A 19,902-nucleotide genomic window follows, 5' to 3' on the forward strand; every position below is an offset into this window, starting at 1 on the left:
AGTTTTTAGCCCACAGATGTACGCATATGTTATTAAAAGTAACAATCTATAAATACTGTCACTTGTTTAGATCAGTTATCATACAGATGGAATAGTGAGAAGAATACCTTTATTCCAATTCAGGAGGGTGGTTTTTAGTGCTATACTACCAAAGTCAAATATTAGAAAAATGTGCTTTTTCTACCCTTATCCCATGCCTGGCTGATGTGGTTTATAGTGTGTTACACTGTTGGGGTTTGACTGGTCAAAGCAATTATAAGGAAGAATACCTTTCTTTCTTTCTTCCTTCCTTTCTTATTTCCTTCCTTCCTTTCTTATTTCCTTCCTTCCTTCCTTCCTTCCTTCCTTCCTTCCTTCCTTCCTTCCTTCCTTCCTTTCTTTTCTTTTTTTAAAGAGGGAAGGTGAGAATTCACAGTTAGGAGGAGGGGTGGGTGAGGGACAAAGGGGAGAGATGAAGACTTAGGAGAGAGCTATGGGTGGTAGGGGAGCAGAGGTCTTCTTTTGCTTTCTGACCACCATTTCCTCTGCCCCAGGATGTGGATGGGGCCTACATGAACAAGGTGGAGCTGCAGGCCAAGGTCGACAGCCTGACGGATGAGCTCAACTTCTTGAGGACCCTCTATGAGATGGTGATTTCCTTGGTTTGCCAAGCTCCACAGCCTTCCTGCCTGCATCTTCCCAAACATGCTTCTCAAGTATAACTTTAGGGGACAGTCAAGTGGCAGAACACACACAAAAGCAGTGTCAGGGCTCAGAACTCAGCTCCGCCCTACCCAGGAAATGCTAACTTAGCTCCCCAGCCTGTATAGACCTGGCCCACAGGGCCAAGGTTCCTCTCTGTCAGCTTTACTTTCCCATTTTGCTCTACATCTTCCCTCTGGCTCCTATACGAGTATCACAGCTAGCTCCTTCAGAACACTCTTCCCTATTGCAGTCCCATCGAAACCCACACAGAATGCTGCTCGCTGATACTTTCAGGCTGACCCGATTATATTTGTGTATTTCCTTTTCCTTTAGCATTGTTGTCTGACATCGTTTCATCTCTAACCAGGCCTAAAATGCAAGCTTATTATTCTAACTGTCCCACTCCTGGCCCCATTGTTGGGATATCTTTGCTGATCAAAATTCTTGAACTTTTTCATTCCCAATATCCCCTGAGGCCAGAGGATAGTGAAGATGACCATCCATGTTCCTCACAGGAGCTGTCCCAGATGCAGAGTCATGTGAGTGACACATCTGTGGTCCTGTCCATGGACAACAACCGCTGCCTGGACCTGGACAGCATCATCGCTGAGGTCAAGGCCCAGTATGAGGAGATTGCCCAGAGGAGCAAGGCTGAGGCTGAAGCCTTGTATCAGACCAAGGTGGGAGCCCTCCTCCTATTCCCACATTCTAGTTTTAGGTCCTGCTGACCTTAATCAAGAATGCTTCCACATTTTTCAAAAACATGTTGGTTGGGTTCTCTTCTGTCAGCTTGGGGAGCTGCAGACCACAGCCGGCAGACACGGGGATGACCTGAAGAGCACCAAGAGTGAGATCATGGAGCTCAACAGAATGATCCAGAGGCTGCGGGCCGAGATTGAAAATGTCAAGAAACAGGTGGGTCTGGGGTTATTGGAGATCTTGGAGGTCTTCTGGGCCCTGGGGAGAAGGAGAAGCAACAGCTGTGCCCCTGCCACATGCTTTCTCTGTCCTTTCATGGTGTCACATGTGGAATAGCACCATCTCTGGGACATTCTGTTTCTCCAGATGTTCCTCGTAAAGGCTGGGCTTCCTGCTGGTCCCTAAGAAGAGATGGTTGCCCATTCTAGTTTGCCAAATCTTGCAACTGTAGGGGTGGCCTTTAACACTCAGCTCTCAGTAGGATCTGCTCTCTGTGACTATTTGTCACATAACCTTGATGACTAATTTGTATCACTGAAATGAAATGATTAGGCAAGGGAGTTTTTAAACAGTCTTACCAAAAGAACCACCCACCAGACCACGACAACCTTTGCCAGCAAATCAGTGTTCCGTTTCTTGATGAGACATGAGTCAATTTCAATGGGCCAGAGATGAATGAGCCACTTGCAAAACTGACTTCTGTTTTTCTGAGCATGCCCCATTGAATCTCTAAGGAAGGGAACAAAGGGATGCTGGATGGGGAAGAGACCTCTCAGGAAAGTTCAGGTGTTTGTTTCCTGGTCACTATGCTAATTGATCTACTTTCCTCTGTCTCAGCATGCCAACCTTCAGGCAGCCATTGCTGAAGCTGAGCAGCGTGGGGAAATGGCCCTCAAAGACGCCAGTGCCAAGCTTGAAGGCTTAAAGGCTGCCCTACAGAAGGCCAAGGATGACATGGCCCGGCTGCTGCGTGAGTACCAGGAGTTGATGAATGTCAAGCTGGCCCTGGATGTGGAGATCGCCACCTACCGCAAGCTGCTGGAGGGCGAGGAGTGCAGGTGAGGGGTGGTGGGGTCAGCATTCTCCAGATATAATTTTAAAGTGATGTTTGATAGTGAAGAAAGAAGGCAAGATGACAAGGAGAGGACAACCCAGACAAAGGGTAAGGAATCTCCTGAATGACAGCGTTTAGCATTCAAGCACCCTTATTTTTTATTTATCAACATCATCCAACTCTTCAACTTACTGTGGACATCAATATTGTATTACATCCTTTGTTGATCTTTACTATGTATGATGTGTAAGAAAAAGTGCTTTGAGACTATAAAAAAAGTTATAGTGGCTGTCTGGTGGAACTTTCTGAGATGATCAAAATGCTTTGTATCTGTGCTGTCCAATACAATAGCCATTCGCCATTTGAGCACTTGAAATGTGGCTAGTGCAACTGAGGAACCGATTTTTACATCTGATTTAATTTTAATAAATTTAAATATTTTTATGTGGCTAATGGTTAACATATAGACAGCTCAATATAGACAGTTCTGCAACCACCAACCCCTGGGCCTGAGTCCATATAAGGAGGTGGCTGATACATACATACTCTGGAAAACTAACTCAATATCAAGCAGCAAGTTAGGGTTTAGTGAGTAGATATCAAAGGCCAAAAGTGTGTTAAGAATTGAGAGATCTTTCTACTGACTAGATGCTTTAGGCAGTCCAGGTTCATAGCCTTTGTCCCTGGGCAGCTCCCAATCTGATGGAGAAAAGCAAAATGCAAGTGAGAGAAGAAAACGTAAGGATTTCTTATGAGTCCCTATGGAGAGGAGTGCGAGTGAAGATGGAGCTCTGTGTACTGGGAGTTGTGCAATGAGGAGGGAGTGGTCGACACCAGGGGGGCCCACATTGGCAAGGTGTGCAGACATATTCCATGTCTACTCAGATTTGTGGACATGCCTGCTCCACAAACAAGAACAAGGCATAGGAAGATGAGCAGTGTGCACAGGGCATTTTCAAATTCATGTGTTGTGTCAGCTCCTGTCACATTTTACCCACCTTGAACAACCATCATCATCACCCCCAGCACCACCCCAGGAGGGCTCATTGGAGAAGGTCTCCTGGAAGAGGAAAGTCAGAAATAAAAAGGCCAGGGCTGGGTGGAGAAGGAAGGCAAGGTGGTAAGAAGGTCCAGCAGGGGAGGAGAGGTGAGAATGGGGTAATCAAGTGGGATTTGCCTAGAACAGATAATCGTGGGAACTAAGGGAAAGATGAGATCTGGAGGGTGGCTGGTAGAGTTTCTGGACATCTCAACCCCTGAAGCAGCCCCATTTCCTGAGGAGATCTGGTCATGGAAACAGGCTTGGAATAGCCTTTCTTCCTCTGTGAACTTGACCCCTAGTTGGGCAAATGGGAGAACATGGCTCCCAAAGTTATGAACCTTCAGCAGTGTGGCTAATGTCTCATTGCAGAAATAATCCACCTCTCCTTCTCTCCTTTTTTAGGATGTCTGGAGAGTGTCAGAGTGCTGTGAGCATTTGTAAGTATCCTTCAAAAACCTTCTCCTGGATTGTAAAAAGAGGAATTAGGAACATCCTCCCTGACCTTCAGGCAGGAGAACCTGACCCATGAAAGGAGGCCAGGCCACCAAATGGTACCTCGGGTCTCAGGCCATGGCCACACACACTTAACTTAGTGTAAACTGGCACACCCTTGAGGTCTTGGGGGTTCCCCAGGTTGGAGAACCAGAAATTTATGTGGATACTCCTGACTCTTGTTTTTGGAAAATAGCACTAAAGGGCCAGTCTCTCTCTCTCTCTCTCTCTCTCTCTCTCTCTCTCTCTCTCTCAAACTAACTGAGGTCTCAGAGAAGTTGGGTATCTTTCTCTAAGTCACACAGCCAAGTAGGGTGGAGCTGGGATATAGGCCTAGCCCATTAGCCTGAATCGAGTGCCTGTTCTCCTATAGCAGTGGTCAGCAATGTCACCAGCACAAGCGGCAGCTCTGGCGGAAGCCGTGGTGGCTTTGGAGGGGTCAGTGGCAGCAGCAGCGGTGGCTACAGAGGCAACAGCAGCAGCAGAGGCAGCAGTGGTGGCCACAGAGGAGCAAGCGGTGGCAACAGCAGTGGTTATGGTGGCATTAGCGGCGGCAGCACCAGGGGGTTCCAGAATGGTGGCACTGGGAGCTACCAGAGTGGCAGTGGCACCAGCACCGAAGGCTACCAGAGCGGCACCAGCACCAGAGGCTACCAGAGCGGCAGTGGCACCAGCACCGGAGGCTACCAGAGCGGCAGTGGCACCAGCACTGGTGGCTACCAGAGTGGCAGCGCTGGGAGCAGGCTCAGCGGTGGAGGCAGCAGCTCTGTGAGCCAGAGCGGAATTGGCTCCAGCTCTGGTGGCATCCAGACCACTGGAGGCAGTGGCTACAAGTCTGGCGGTGGAGGCAGCACCAATATCCGCTTCTCTCAGACCCCCAGCTCAAGCCAGCACAGCTCCAAGTGATCCTCCAGGGCCAAATCTCCATGCCCACCTGCTTCCCTCTCAGCCTGCAACAGCACTCCCACTCTTAGATGCCAACCTCAACCTTGCTTTTCCTTAAATTCCCTGGAGAAGGGGCTGAACTTCTTTCTGGATCCTCCATCCTGTAGACATCTCCCAGGCCAGGGAAGGCCAGATGCTAGTCTGGGATGTTGATGTCCCTAGATGTGACCTTGTGATGGCCCCTGACTTTGGACAGCAACACTTGAGCTAAAACCAGTGTGGACCTTCCCAGCCTGCCTGTTCCCACTCTGGCCCACTTCCCTTTCTCCCTGGGGGTTAATGGTCTGAACCTGGCATGTTTCAGCCTTGTCTGAGGAGGGCCAGTGCTAGAGCATGGATGGTCAAGACCTCTGGACTATTGGTTCACAGGATGCCTTCCCCACTTCTGGGCATCATATCTTGACTTACCTCTGTCTCCTTAATTCCCGTAGCTGTGGGTCCTCTGGTGATGATTATGTCGCATTTTCTTTTCTCAATAAACTGCACTGTATTTCACATTTTGGTGCTTGACTTTCATTCAAGGCATCACAGAATAGACAAGAATGGAGGGAAATCAGGTGTGGATGGTGGTCTTACAGAAGTTCAGTAGTGGGTAAACAGGCACTGAATTGTCTTGGCTTCTCCTTTACCCATTTCGTTGGGCTTCTTGTGATAGGTCTGCCCAAGAGTACTTATGTGTGTAAGTGGGGACACCCCCTCCCCACTCCTAAAGAGATCTTATCATCTATCCTCTGCCCCTGTGAAGGCCCCTGTGATCGGCCTTGGAAGAAAAAGGTTTTGCAGCGCATTAAGGGAATAGATTCCACCAGGACTTTGCCTCCTTTGCTCCACTCCTATGCCAGCCAGACATAGATCAAATTTTCTTTTTGCAAACATAGCTCTGGGATCTGAAGGGGTAAATATATAACACCCTCTTTCCCTGATCACATTCTAAGCCAATTTAAAAAGACAAAGGAATGAGCTAATGGAGAGCCAATACTGCCTTTATTATCAATAAAGCAGGTATGGGAGAATGTGGCTTATACTTTGGTGAAATTCATTTCCTATCATGGACCTCAGGATTAGGCTAGATTTCCCCCTGGACAGAGGCAGCATAAGGCCATCATGATCTTCCCTATGGGATTAGACCCCTCATGATAAATAAGAGAGCAGAACATAAACTTGCTGTGGACAGCCAGACCCTATGAGATAGAGGGGAAGAGCAATGCATGCCCAGTTCTACCTTCCAAACTTATTCATCAGGGAAGAGACTGTAGGAGTGCTACCCTAGTAAAGCTCATTTTGTTAGTGGCAGAAACACTGCACCAGGTGTTAGACCTCAGTAGTGGGTAAAAAGCAATCTCAGTACTTGAGTTCTGGGTAGGAAAGAATTCAGAGCTAAGACTCAAACCATAAGAGAAAGTTTATTAGTAAGTCACAGAGGTAGAAGAAGTGAGCCATAGAAGAAATGGGCTGAGGAAATGAGTTACAGAGGCAAAAAAGGGCTCTTGGAGCTTAGGGAAGAGAGAGAGATACTTGCCTTGAGATGAAATCCAGAGAAAAGGCACAGTGTGCTCTGGAAGAAAGAGAAAGCTCTCTGGGGAAAGAAGGTGTGTGTGTGTGTGTGGGTAAGTGTGGGCATGCTCCACAGAGAGCTGTGGAGGGTTCTCCATCTTGAGAGTTTTTATCTGGAGGCTTTAGGGGAGAATCCCAATAGACCATTCATCAACTTTCAAGTGTGCCCCTTCATGGTCTCCACTGATTGGTTGGCACCAGGGGTCATTAGTCATTGCAGCTAGTCCTGATGTCAGCCATGGCATTACACCATCTGATTTTGCTGCTTCTCTGGGCCTGGAGCCGAAACACATCTGAAGCCTAAATGTCAACTTCCCAGAATTAATGCTTAAGGGAGTGGTCATCCAAGGGCTTATAGTTTTGCCCATTGCTAGGCACCCAGAGCTCTACACCCTGGTGACCCTCTGCACCTGGCCTATTGTTCCCACTCTACTCATATCTGTCTAACTGCCTACTATAATTCCAGATGGATGTAAAATTAGAAATGGGGAAAATGCGTGCATGCCTAACCTTTCACTGGCATTTCCCATCTCTTCTCAGAAAGCTGAAACCCTGGGGTAATGGGACAGCTGCTGAGGGTTTGTAAGTCATGGTAGATTATGCATCCTCCTCCACAGAAGTCATATCAGAGTTGGACTAATGACAGGGCATCTGTATTTGTCTGATGGTCCAAGGAGAGTGCCAGGACCTCACCGCTTGTTCTGGCACTTTATCTAATTTCCTAAACTCATCCAATCTGATCTTCAAAGAATAGCAGCCCTGGTCTTAAGACTTGGAGAAGAAGCCATTTTAAAATTCCTAGTTTTTAGAGTTCAATAAATGCTTGCCCATCTTTTCAAGATCTACAGACAGGAGGTAGCCCTCTCCCCATTGGCACAGCTCTGGGTACTTTGGGAGTAGGGCAGGCTGTTCTGAATTGTTGCCCTAAGTGGCTTTTATAGATGTTACAAGAAAAGCCACCATTCCCTAGGAAAATACCTCAGATGCTCTATGTTGAAAAGGAAGCCTAGATCAGGACTGGGAAGAAGAGAGAGCCCGTGTAGCATGGAGGAAGGGCCAGGTTACAGGGAGATGTACAGACCAGATTGCAGGAAAATTCCAGGATTAGCATCATGGTCCATATTCTTGACACAGGCTGGGGCTAAATCATGTGTCAGTGGATCAGGGAAGCTTCTAGGATGAGGGCATCATGTCTAAGTCAGGCTAGGGGTTAGGGAGGAATATTTCTAAGTCTACGGGAGGCTGGCAATCCTGAACCTTGAAGAATCCCTGAAATCCATCTTCCATTTGAAGACAGCTGGGGAAGTCTTTGCCTTTGAAGGCAGCCAGAGTATATAGAATAGGTACTTACTGTTAGGGTTTTGGGGCTGGTGACTTGGGCTGTGAAAGAATTCACAACTAAGAGAAGAGATAGATACAGTGAGAGAGCGTTTACTTTCCCCCAAGGGAAAGCGCCAGTGCATTGCTAATCAATACAAGGGCAAGGAGCAAAAGCTGCCCCCCACCACCCCTGCTTTTAAAGCCTTGGACAAGGAAGGGAGGGGGAGGTGATGCATAATCTACCATGATTTACAAACCCCCCAGACCTCAGGGGGTTGTCTTTGTTAGTTCTTCAGGAGACAATCTGGGCAGATGACCTAGGGAGGTGTCTAATCAGTATTTTTCTCAAGCCTGTAAAACATTCTTAGAGCAAAAGTTATGAAGAGTTCCAAAGAAGCTTGTTTGAAGAGGAGGGGGAAGGGAACTTTCTACTAATTATCCCTGGGTTGTATACCAGCAGGGAGGAGGGGTATGCGCAGGAATGAAGGGTATGCAAGAATGTAGCTTGGAACTAGCTTATCTTGTTCCATGTTTTGAACAGAGAGACTGTATCAGAGGAGCTACAAATCTTGGAGTTTGCTTCTCATAAATTGTGGAAGGCTGCAGCAAAGAAAAGAAAGGCCTTTCTTTCATCCTAACATTCACCTTTGTGAAATAGTCAGAGCGGTGACAGGAATCTCTCACAATTGATACTTGATATCCTACCAGCTATGTCTTTAGAATTAAATAGTCCATTTCCCAGTGGTGACTACTTCTTTATTCTCCATCCTTTATGTTTTATTCTTTGTCCTTCACTTCTCCCTCTCCCTCTAAATCTCTTCCCCTAGATTATAAAAACAGCACATACTACAGAAAAACTGCATAACATTTAGCAAAGTTGAAGATCATTTATAATTTCACCACCCATTGGCATTTTTTTTGACACACACACACACACACACACACACACACACACACTCACACACTCACTCACTCTCAAGTAGATATACTGTATTTCACAGAGTAGGGTCTTACATACTGCTTTGTAAATTGGTTTTTCCATTTGATCTATTGTGGGATTTATCCATTTATTCATTCAACAACTAGATTGAGTGCCTACTATTTTCTAGACCATTTTCAGGCTCAGAAATAGAGTAGAGAAGATATATAGTGTCTGCCCTCATAGAGTTTGAAAGGGCGAGGACTACGCCCTCCACCTTGCCCCAGGGTAAGGGCTATGCCCTCCATCTTACGTTGGCCATATGCTCAGCAAGGCTTCTTCCCAGAAGCCAAGCCGCTGTTGGCCATGCCCAGAATTTCTCTGGACTGGCCAATGATAGTCAAGGGAAGTGCACGCCATCACTATGACCACATCCTGTGTAATGAGACACCGACTGGCGCCTGGCCAATCGGCAGGGCCCATAGTCCTTTCTCCTCCCCTTACCCCAACCCCCTATAAACCCTCTCTCCACACAGAGTTTGCTCTCTCTGCCACCTGCTGCTGTGCCAGTAAGGGGGGGCAGGGGAGCCAAACCTAGGTTTGAAATAAATGACTCTTTGCTTTTGCATCGGACTTGCTGGCTCCCTGGTGGGTCCTTGGGAATCTTGAAATCTGGGCATAACAGAGTTTAGTCTAGCTCAGTGATGGCGAACCTTTTGAGATCGGGATGTCAGCATTTTGAAAAACCCTAACTTAACTCTGGTGCCGTTTCACATATAGAAATTTTTTGATATTTGCAACCATAGTAAAACAAAGACTTATATTTTTGATATTTATTTTATATATTTAAATGCCGTTTTACAAAGAAAAATCAACCAAAAAATGAGTTTGCATGTCAGAGGTGACACATGTCATAGGTTCGCCATCACTGGCTCTAGCTAGAAAGAAATTTACCAAATAATATCTTTCTATAACAACAAATATATATATGGAAATAAATCATTTTTCTTTTCAGTACAGATTCCTATTACTACTAAAAAAATCAAAGACACACATTGGGAATTAAACTACTATTTTTTCCCCTTCTTTCTAGAGGTGTGATATAGATGTTTTCTGGTCCGAAATGTTCTACCAAACATTTCATTATACCAAAGCTGGACAGAGGACCATTATAGCTCGTCTCTACCCTCTTTTACTCAGGCTGAGTTAGGCAAATGGAACACCATTTTGGCAGGAAGATGAACAGAGTTGGAAGTGCAGAGCTTGTAGAGTTACATTTATACCAAACTCACATTCATCCCCAACCACAACCAACCAACTAATTTATACAGAAAGGATTTAAAACAAACCCATGATACTAGTACACTTCAGCACAAATACTAGTACACTTCATATGCTATAAAAAGGATATTTTTAGTCTATTTCCAGCATATAGTATACGTTTATCCGTGTCCGTCAAAGTAGACACACCAATGCAGAAAGTATTTTTGCCTTCATAGCAGTAACAACTAAAATGTGCAATTATTTAATACTTGGATCTTTAAATGGGTAATCATAGAAATCTTGAGACTAAGTCTACTAGATTTGCCTGAGTAGGCAGCTATAAAATTTCTTTTTTCAAAAAATGATACTTAAAAAATAGAGGCTTCTCTCAAAACAGTGGGACTACACCAGGGCTGGGAGCCAAAGATAAAAGAACTGCAAACTCAAGACCAGGAGTTGATTTTCACATGTAGCTTTTGGGTAAAGGACATCTTTTTGTTTTTATAGTTTATTCCCATAGACAAGACTAGTTCTAAATTTCCCAAATGGTAAGCAGAATATAAGAGTTTCAGAAATGTGAAGACAGGGGCAGCTGTTTAACACCCTAGGTAGGCACTGCCAAATAGTAAAAAACTGCACACAGGTGACCCACTGGGTTTGAAGCACTGAACTCTTACTCAAGCTCTGGGAGCACATGGACAATTCAGGCAGAGCCTGCTTGCGGTGTTTGGAGCAGGCAGGGCTTGTCATGGCGTTATTCCACTTTGCTGACACAGGAACCTGTGTGCTGGGGAAGGTCCTTCAGGTGGAATGCTGCACATAGTCTTTCCCCAGGACAGTCTGACTTGCAAAAGCACCCGATAGAGGTGTCTCTTTGGCAGAAGTATTAGGGGTTACTGAACACAAAAGGTGATTCAGGAAAAGCAGAAGTCCTGGGAGGGTCAGATCATTATCTTGTTGACACACAGTCCCTAACACTAATGAAGAGCTGCAATCTTTCCAAGAGCAGGAGCCTCTCCCAGACTACTGAGTTCATTATGTCCAGAAGGTTTCCATAGCCTGGGGGTGGGAGCTAGTGTGGCAGACAGTTCTGGGAAGCCAGTTCAGAAGATGACTTGCACAACGAAATCACCACTAAACCACTGCTTAAGTTCTCAGCCTTCTTTTTCTGCTCCATAGTCCAGAAACATCTCTCTAAATGTCAGAAAGTCCCTAAATGTGAGCAGCATGTCAAACATGTCATCAGCCACTTCATCTTTATGGTACTTAAACGTTGTTGTGAAGGCTGCCATGTTGAATCCAGGAATTCTCTCCAGCAGATTAATGAGAGGATTAATGTATTTTTCTTCCAAAGAAAGGTAGTCCTTAGCAATTGGCATGTAGGTGAGTTTATTCTCTTCTGTGTCTTCAAACTCCTGGTGGTCCTTGTCCATGAAATTTCTCTGCAGGGCCTGGAACTTGGCATCCATGATAGATCCAACTACAGCGTCAAATTCTGCTTCAGGGGCGGAAGAGGTGGACAGTGACAATCTCTCTTCTTCCAAGACTTCAATCTCTTCTGCAGTATCCATCTCCCGAGGGCCAGAGGCTCTGCTTCCAGCCTGGGGCACCCTGGAACCTCCCATCTAGTCCCCATTACTGACTTCCAGGAGCCACCCCCTGCCTCTGGTCCCCATGGCTGAGCTCATCATTCTTTTTTTTTTTTTTTTCCCTACCAGGGATGTGCCCGCAATCAAGGTACATGCCCTTGACTGGAATCGAACCTGGGACCCTTGAGTCCGCAGGCTGACGCTCTATCCACTGAGCCAATCCGGTTAGGGCTGAGCTCATCATTCTTAATGACTGTACAATATTCCATTATATGGATGAAGCACATTTTGATACATGTGTTATTTCTACTCTTTTCAACTATAGTAAACATTGTTACAATGAACCCACACATCTCTGAACATTTGTTATTCATTCTTTAAGATAATTTCTTATATGTAGAATGCTAAGCCACTTAAAAATTTTTTTATTTACACTAGTATTGTTAAACTGCTATACAGAAAGATTGTTCCACTGGATACCTTTATAAGTAACGTATAAGACTTTCTGTTTCTCCAGTCTTATGAACACTTAGGTATTCCTTTTAATTTTTGATTATTTTCTAGGTTTGATTTTCATTTCTTTGATTGTTACTGAGGTTGAGTATTACAAATGTCTTGATTTGCTATTTAATGTTCATTTTCTGTGAATCGCCTCCTCATTCATTCAGCTCATGTTCTCCTTGGGTGGACATTTTGTTTTTCTCATTAATCTGCTCACCCAAGTCAAGGACTTCAACAGCACCTGAGACACTCAGAAGTACAGAATCCCTGCAACATTGATAATTGGGCTAGAATTAGTGCCTGTGGGGATGCTGACAATAGTTGATGTGGAGTGAGGAACATAGAACCTAGCTCAGGGCCAACAGGACTGTAGGGAGGTGGGGCCAAGTTACGGGGAGGGGTCACCTCCAAGATCATGTCTCCAGTGGTAGAGGAGATGGTGGAGTGTGGTGAAGCTAAGAGAGAAATAAGCAGGATAAGCCTTGTAGGATTTAGGGTCTGTTTCATTTACTCAATATTGACTCTAAGAACATTCCCAACACATTTCCTGCCCACAAATATCCTTCTTAGAGGCTGTTTCTTGGGAATCTGACCTAAGAAAGGGGCAAAGGGAGCATATAGTTGGCTGCTAGACTGGGGTTTGGATGCGGGGGGAAGGTGGGGAAGGGAATGCTTCTCTTTTAGTAAGAGCTAGTCCCCTGGGGAAAGTGGAGAAAATCTCCAGAACCTTGAAGACCCTGGAGGTGAAGGACCAGGGGCAGTGGGCAGCACTTCACATATACGAAGACTGTTAGAAAGTTCTGCAGGGATTGGCAGTGGAGTGGGCATCTCTGGCTTGCTGCTATCTGATTAGGTGTAAACCTTTGCCCAGGGCATTTAGGAAAGCTGAGCTGTGGCTGGGCAGGGACTGATGTGCTGATTGGGTCTGTTTCCCCAGCCTCTCTTGCCTTCTCTATCCATTCTGGGATTTTTTTTCTCCCACTGGTTGAGATCCTGAGGGCCTCACGCTGTCCAAGGTTACTGAGGAAATGTCTCCGTTAGCTCTTCCCTGGCTGATGGAGATAAACTGTTTCCCTGCCTCTCGGGTGCTCAGGCTGACCACCCCTAACCCACCCAACTGAGGAGAGCAGTTAGCAAAGGCATGCACTACAGCTCCTTTCTCACTCCCACCTTAAGACTAGTTACTGGTTTGTTTCAAGCCAGGTGTCTGCCTTATTAAAGGTGGGGTTACTCACAGTCAAGGCCAGCACAGTTCACATTTGAATGCCCATACATTTATTTCATTCACTTTTTGCCCCGAGGAACTGGTGATTAAGATGCAGGGTCTTACCTGGCCAACAATACCACTTTGTGGTGGAAGTACAAAGAAAACGGAGACTTGAGGCATTCCTAACAGTTTTTTCCCAGCTTTGGATAATTATTGCTTTTTCATTAGAACTAAGTACAATTTTTAATATAGGGGTGAATCACTCTGTCTAGTTTTTCCATCCACACATGGCTGATGTCTGCCCCGATCTTCTGACAACACACACCTAGACACACATGCACATGTGTATGTGCACACACACACGCTAACATCTACATGCCTGCCTTTTTGAAACAGAAAAGCACTAAACAGAAATGATGGCAGCAACAACATCAACAACACACATGGAATCTGGAGAATGAGGACGCTGGTGATAAGAGGGTGTGACGTTTGGTTGATGTGCTGATACCACCTGCACAGCTGTACATAGTGGCCCTGGTTTTCTGTCATTGTACATATGACACTGTGAGCTAAGAGCTCATGTGGACTTAGTGCTTGTTATGCACCAGGACCTGTTCTTAAATTTTAGAACCCTCCCAACAACCTGTGAAATAGATATTATTGTTACTCTCACCTTATTGAAGGAAACCAAGGCACACTGAGTTAAACAGCTTACCAAAGGTCATGTAACTAGAAGGTGGGGAGCCATGATTTGAACTCAGACAGTTTAAAAAAATATATTTTATTGATTATTTACAGAGAGGAAGGGAGAGGGATAGAGAGTTAGAAACATCTATGAGAGAGAAACATCAATCAGCTGCCTCCTGCACCGCCCCCCCCCCAACTGGGGATGTGCTCACTACCAAGGTACATGCCCTTGACGGGAATTGAACCTGGGACCCTTGAGTCTGCAGGCCGATGCTCTATCCACTAAGCCAAACCGGTTAGGGCTGAACTCAGACAGTTTTACTGCAATATGACTCCACCAACACAAAGGCCAGTGAGATACAGGGGAAGGGAAGATTTTCTAGCAGTGGTTTCTCCTTACCCTGAGATTCACAATGTCCAGCTCTGGTGTTCTGAGGTCTCTCTCATTGGCCTCTCTGGTCTTTTTGTGCATTGGAAACAGGTGTTCACCCTGTGCAGACACAGCTCCACAAGCACGTGACTTGGAAAAGAACAACACTTTGTGTAAAGAAAAGGTGACTGTGCTCTGGATGGACACAGCTCATGCTACAGCACATAGCGTGGTGACCAGAGTGTGGGCTGGATTTTAGCTCTCACTCACACTCTTCCCTGTAGGAAGGTGGGGCCAAGTTATGGGGAGGGGCCACCTCCAAGATCATGTCTGCAGTGGTAGAGGAGATGGTGGAGTGTGTGGTGAAGCTAAGAGAGAAATAAGCAGGATAAGCCTTGTAGGATTTAAGGTCTGCTTCACTCACTCCCTCTCAGTATTGACCCACTCTTGTTTGGAACTCTTGCACAGGATACCACCTGCACAACTGCACATGGTGGCCCTGGTGGTTTTGTGTCTGAGCCCTGAGATCTGGGGAGGAGAGAAACTATCCCCAAACCCTTGTTGACTCTCCTTGTTCCCCAGTTTCTGCAGCTGGCCTGCCGCTACACCTCTCCATGCAGGGTTGGCACTGCCTTTCTAGAATAAGACAGTAAGGACACTACTACTTCTCTCCAGTGCCTCAGAATCTGTGGGGATTTAAAAAATACGTGCAAATTAGTGATACTGAAAATGATGGTTAATACCTAGTGAAAAAGCTAATACTACATTCCAACTGCAGCAGAGAGATCTGGGAGGATGAGACCTGGAGGGTATCTTTTGGGATTGGCTTTTAGGAAGTCAGCAAGGAATGTACTTTCAGGGGTGTGGTGCCCATAATTTCATAGATCAGTGATGGGGAAGTGGACAAGGTGAATTTTGGGTTACCCTTTGAGACATTTAGTTAAGAAGGGGAAGAGACAGAATGATAACAAGGTGTCATGGGCCAAGAGAGGGACTTTAAGGATGGAAAGACTTGAGCATAGAGGAGGCATTGAGAACATGAGAGGGAGGAGGTAACTGATGGAGTAAAGACCTAGAGATGGTTATGAGGCTGTGTTGTAGCCTTGTACAAGAGGAAAGAAAATAAAGCAGGTGCGGAGGCAGGTAAGAGTGAAAACACAAAAGATGCTGAGGAAAGATCACCTATTATAGCTTCAATTTTCTTAGTGAAGTAGAAAGCCAGGTCATCTTCTGAGGGCAGGAAATGGGGACTGAGTAGGGGCTCAGGAGAGTGGTAGAAAATTGTGATAGAGGTCAAGGGAAATGAATGAGAAGCTGACAGGACAAGGGAAAGATTGAGCACCCAGCTGAAGGTGGAGATCAGGACTCTGTTGTGTCTCAGATTACATGCTGTGTGAGTCCCCCACCAGGGCTCAGCCTCTTCAGTGGGAGGGGGAAGAAAGGTTCTGGCCTTGACCTAGAGTTGGGACTTTGATGGACTGAAGATGGAAGAATGGGGAAAAAAGGAAACAAAGATGATGGTGAGAAGGTTGTTCAGGCAGTCACTAGACTGTTCCATGAGAGATGGGACAGCATTACTTTTGTACACTCCCCACCACCTGGTCAGTGTCTGGCACAGAATATGTGCTCAAAAAGTATTTGTTGAATGAATGACCTCCACAACATTCCTGACCCTGTGGATGGAAGGTTCAGCACATCATATAGAGATGGTGAGACTGCCCAATGGTGTGCCCTGTGTGTGTTTAGGAGTACAATCAGGTCCTGTTGGAATCCAATGACATATCTGTCATCCTCTCAATGGACAAAAACTGGCATCTGGACCTGGATTGCATCATTACTGAGGTCAAGGCTGAAGAGCAAGGTCGAGGCTGAGATTCTGTACGAGGCCAAAGGAAATGAGGGTCACTGCATCAACCTGGACCCACCAGCCTTTCCCAGGGCTCCTGCTCTTTCACCTCCAGCCCCTCCTGGCAATTTCTCAGAGAATGCACATTTTATTCATTGGGAAATCCACTGAAATTTCTTTTACAAATTTGCAGTGTTTTCATTCTACTGCATAATATCTTCTTTAAAAATATACATTTTATTGATTTTTTACAGAGAGAGAGGAAAGGAGAGGGATAGAGAATTAGAAACATCAATGAGAGAGAAACATCTATCAGCTGCCTCCTGCACACCCCCTACTGGGGATGTGACTGCAACCAAGGTACATGCCCTTGACCAGAATTGAACCTGGGACCGCTTAGTCCACAGGCCAACGCTCTATCCACCGAGCCAAACTGGTCAGGGCTGCATAATATCTTTAAGAGCAGCCATGATTTTCAGTTAAGTGATTTTTCCCCCACTCCTAATGTCTGGTGGATATTTATGTGATATTAAGACTTTCTGAATTGATTGCAACCCTATTTCCCCTTTTTATATGTACATGTTTGAGGTTTAGAGATAATCTCTCCCTAACCTGTTCCCCCACTTCCAGGTTGAGGGCTTGCTGACCATAGTCATCAGACATGGCAATAACCTAAGGAACACCAAGAATGAGATTGCACCACTCAACAGGATGGTCCAGAGGCTGGGGGCCAGGATTGAAAATGTTAAGAAATAGGCAGGTGTAGCTCCTTAAAGCCTGAAATTGTAACTCTTAGTGGTGCCCTGGGATGCCAATAGGGCACTTGGACCTAGCAGATGGGCAGCTTTTCAGGTCCTCATTGAAACCTCCAGTAATGTGGCATCCCTGGTGATACAAGACAGAGCAAGGGCTTCATGTTACCTCTACCCCCACACATCACCTTCAAGATGGAGTTATCTTCTCTCGTTTCAGTGAGTGAGGCTCTAAAACTACATAAAATAAGTGGGACTGAATTTCTGAGGTCTCAGATCATGGATTATCCCTTCCTAAGAGTTTGGGAAGCAAGTGACCATTATATCTGGGTAAGAACTCAAATGACCACTGGAATTTCCCAGCATGGTGTAGCTACGTGGATATGAATGATATGGGAAAAATAAGTTAGCATGGTCAGTTACACAGTACACAGGTTAGAGATTTTTCATTAAGGAGACAGATAGAAGCCTGTGCTCATCTGCCACATGTCCAGATGGGTTTAGAGATTCAGTCCTCTTCTTCTCCCCTCTCTCATTTCAGAATGCCAACCTTCAGGAAGCAGTTGTTGATTATGAGCAGCATGGTGAACTGACCCCCAGAGATGGCCAGGACAATTTGGCAGAGCTCAGGGAGGCCCTGCAGCAGGCTAAAGAGGAATTGACCCATCTCTTGCATGACTATTAGGAGCTAATGAGCATCAAATTGGCCTTGGATGTGAAGATTGCCACCCACAGAAGATGCTGGATGGTGATAAGTGCAGGTTGATGAGGACTCTGGCCAAGGCAAGGACCCAACTTGAGAACCAAGTATCATAGGACTGTTGGTCATTGGATGCAGTGGCAAAGAAGGGCCTCAACAACTCTTGATGAAATTCACTGCACTACACTCTCCCTTGGGCTCAGGGATACAAATTTTATATATTTGCTAGAGCAGAACACTTAGAGTTTCCTAACAGGCATACAACACATCCCAAAGGCTAGTGTCAGCCAATCTTGATATGGTGGAGAATAGAAACTCTGCCTTGTCTACTCTCAGCTCTCTATTTCCTTTTCTTTGTTAAACTGTAATATATTATGGTACAATTGGCTTTATACGTATTTCAGATTAATAATGACCCAAGGTATTTGCTAAACAGAGGGCAATATACTGAAAATATGGCCTGCAGAATGTTATGTTAGCAGCGATGTGCGGAATGAGTGAAAGATGAGAAGATAATGAGGGTGCTGAGGGAATCCTTGGGGTTAAGCCAACTGGGTCAGACTGTACAATCTGCCCGACTGCCATGATGTGCTTCAATCTTTCTGGATCCAGCCCAGAGAAAGCCACACCCTGGGGCTGGCATAGTTAGTATACTGGCTTCTGTGGCCCATGCCAAGAGCTCCAAATGGCTCAGGGACAGTTAACTTACTAACTGCAGTGCCCAGTTTGGGTCACCTCTGGGGCAGCCTTTCCTTACCTTCCCCCTTGGGATCTTTAGGTCAGGATGGTCTAAAGAATGTGATCAAAGCTGCCCTATATCTTCAATCCTTATGATTCAATGGCAGCCACCCTGTCCCCCAGCAACAGTTTTACTAATTACTACTTGTCCAGACATTGTTCTGAGAATTTCACATGTAACTCATTTAATTTTCAGAAGGACCCTATGGGGTAGGTATAATTATCCTTGTTTTACAGATGAGGAAAAGATGAAGGAACATAAAGGTCATAGCAAGTGGTAGGGTTTGAACATTAGGTAGTTAGACCCCAGAATCTATGCTTGTAACCTCCATACTATACCAATAACATGTGTAGTTTCCCCCCAACCCCCCAGCAAATTTGGGGGGAGGGAGTTGGTGGAGTGTCCTTGGTCCCAGAGGCTCACTTTATTTGGAACCCTGCTCTGTCCTTGGTGCTGAAATCGGGTCCAGATGCCTGAGGGAATTTTCTATATTTGGAAGCTGACCCTGTTCCTGAGCCATGCTCTCTCCAAACAAAACTTCTTCCAGTCCCTATTTAGCTCTAATCATTTGCATTTTCTCACAGATTTTCTGCTTTAAGATCAAGTAAACATTTGGTCTAAAGCTCAACTGTAAAATAGACTTCGTTCATTTTGTTGTGTTCCCTTTAAAACCAAGACCAAAATGTATTTCTTTTTTATTTCTCTGTCAAAGTCTTATGGATAATAGAACTGAACTATATTTGTATGTTTCCATTTTTACCCCAGATGCTGGGGAGTATTTGTCATTGGGTGATTAGAATATTTTCTTCGCTCTGACCGGTTTGGCTCAGTGGATAGAGTGTCGGCCTTTGGACTGAGGGGTCCCAGGTTCGATTACAGTCAAGGGCATGTACCTTGGGTGCAGGCACATCCCCAGTGGGAGGTGTGCAGGAGGCAGCTGATCAATGTTCCTCTCTCATTGATGTTTCTAACTTTTTAAAATTTTATTAAATCTTTATTGTTCAGATTATTACATTTGTTCCTCTTTCTTTCCCCCCATAGCTCCCCTCCACCCAGTTCCCGCCCCACCCTCTGCCCTTATCCCCCCACTGTCCTCATCCCTAGGTGCACAATTTTGTCAAGTCTCTTCCCGCACCCCCCACATCCCTTTCCCCCCCAAGAATAGTGAGTCCATTCCCTTTCTATGTCCCTGATTCTATTATAATCACCAGTTCATTCTGTTCATCAGATTATTTATTCACTTGATTCTTAGATTCACTTGTTGATAGATGCATATTTGTTGTTCATAATTTGTATCTTTACCTTTTTCTTCTTCTTCCTCTTCTTAAAGGATACCTTTCAGCATTTCATATAATACCGGTTTGGTGGTGATGAATTCCTTTAGCTTTTCCTTATCTGTGAAGCTCTTTATCTGCCCTTCAATTCTGAATGATAGCTTTGCTGGTTAAGTAATCTTGGTTGTAGGTTCTTGGCATTCATCACTTTGAATATCTCTTGCCACTCCCTTCTGGCCTGCAGAGTTTCTGTTGAGAAATCATC

The 19,902-nt window shown here is 45.4% G+C and overlaps 1 protein-coding gene and 1 pseudogene across 1 annotated transcript in view; one reads left to right on the top strand and one right to left on the bottom strand.

Annotated features, from left to right (window-relative positions):
* LOC102759726 (keratin, type II cytoskeletal 3) overlaps nucleotides 1–19,902 on the top strand; it is a 56,379-nt gene that overhangs the window by 3,454 nt on the left and 33,023 nt on the right. The window contains exons 4-10 of the mRNA XM_015559607.1: nucleotides 534–629; nucleotides 1,218–1,364; nucleotides 1,474–1,599; nucleotides 2,221–2,435; nucleotides 3,095–3,103; nucleotides 3,882–3,916; nucleotides 4,345–4,409. Of these exons, the coding sequence (XP_015415093.1) occupies nucleotides 534–629; nucleotides 1,218–1,364; nucleotides 1,474–1,599; nucleotides 2,221–2,435; nucleotides 3,095–3,103; nucleotides 3,882–3,916; nucleotides 4,345–4,409 (693 nt within the window). The remainder of the gene's footprint in view (nucleotides 1–533; nucleotides 630–1,217; nucleotides 1,365–1,473; nucleotides 1,600–2,220; nucleotides 2,436–3,094; nucleotides 3,104–3,881; nucleotides 3,917–4,344; nucleotides 4,410–19,902) is intronic.
* LOC102753933 lies at nucleotides 11,127–11,441 on the bottom strand (annotated as a pseudogene).

Source organism: Myotis davidii, unplaced genomic scaffold (assembly GCF_000327345.1).
Source record: "Myotis davidii unplaced genomic scaffold, ASM32734v1 scaffold233, whole genome shotgun sequence".
NCBI lineage: Eukaryota > Metazoa > Chordata > Mammalia > Chiroptera > Vespertilionidae > Myotis > Myotis davidii.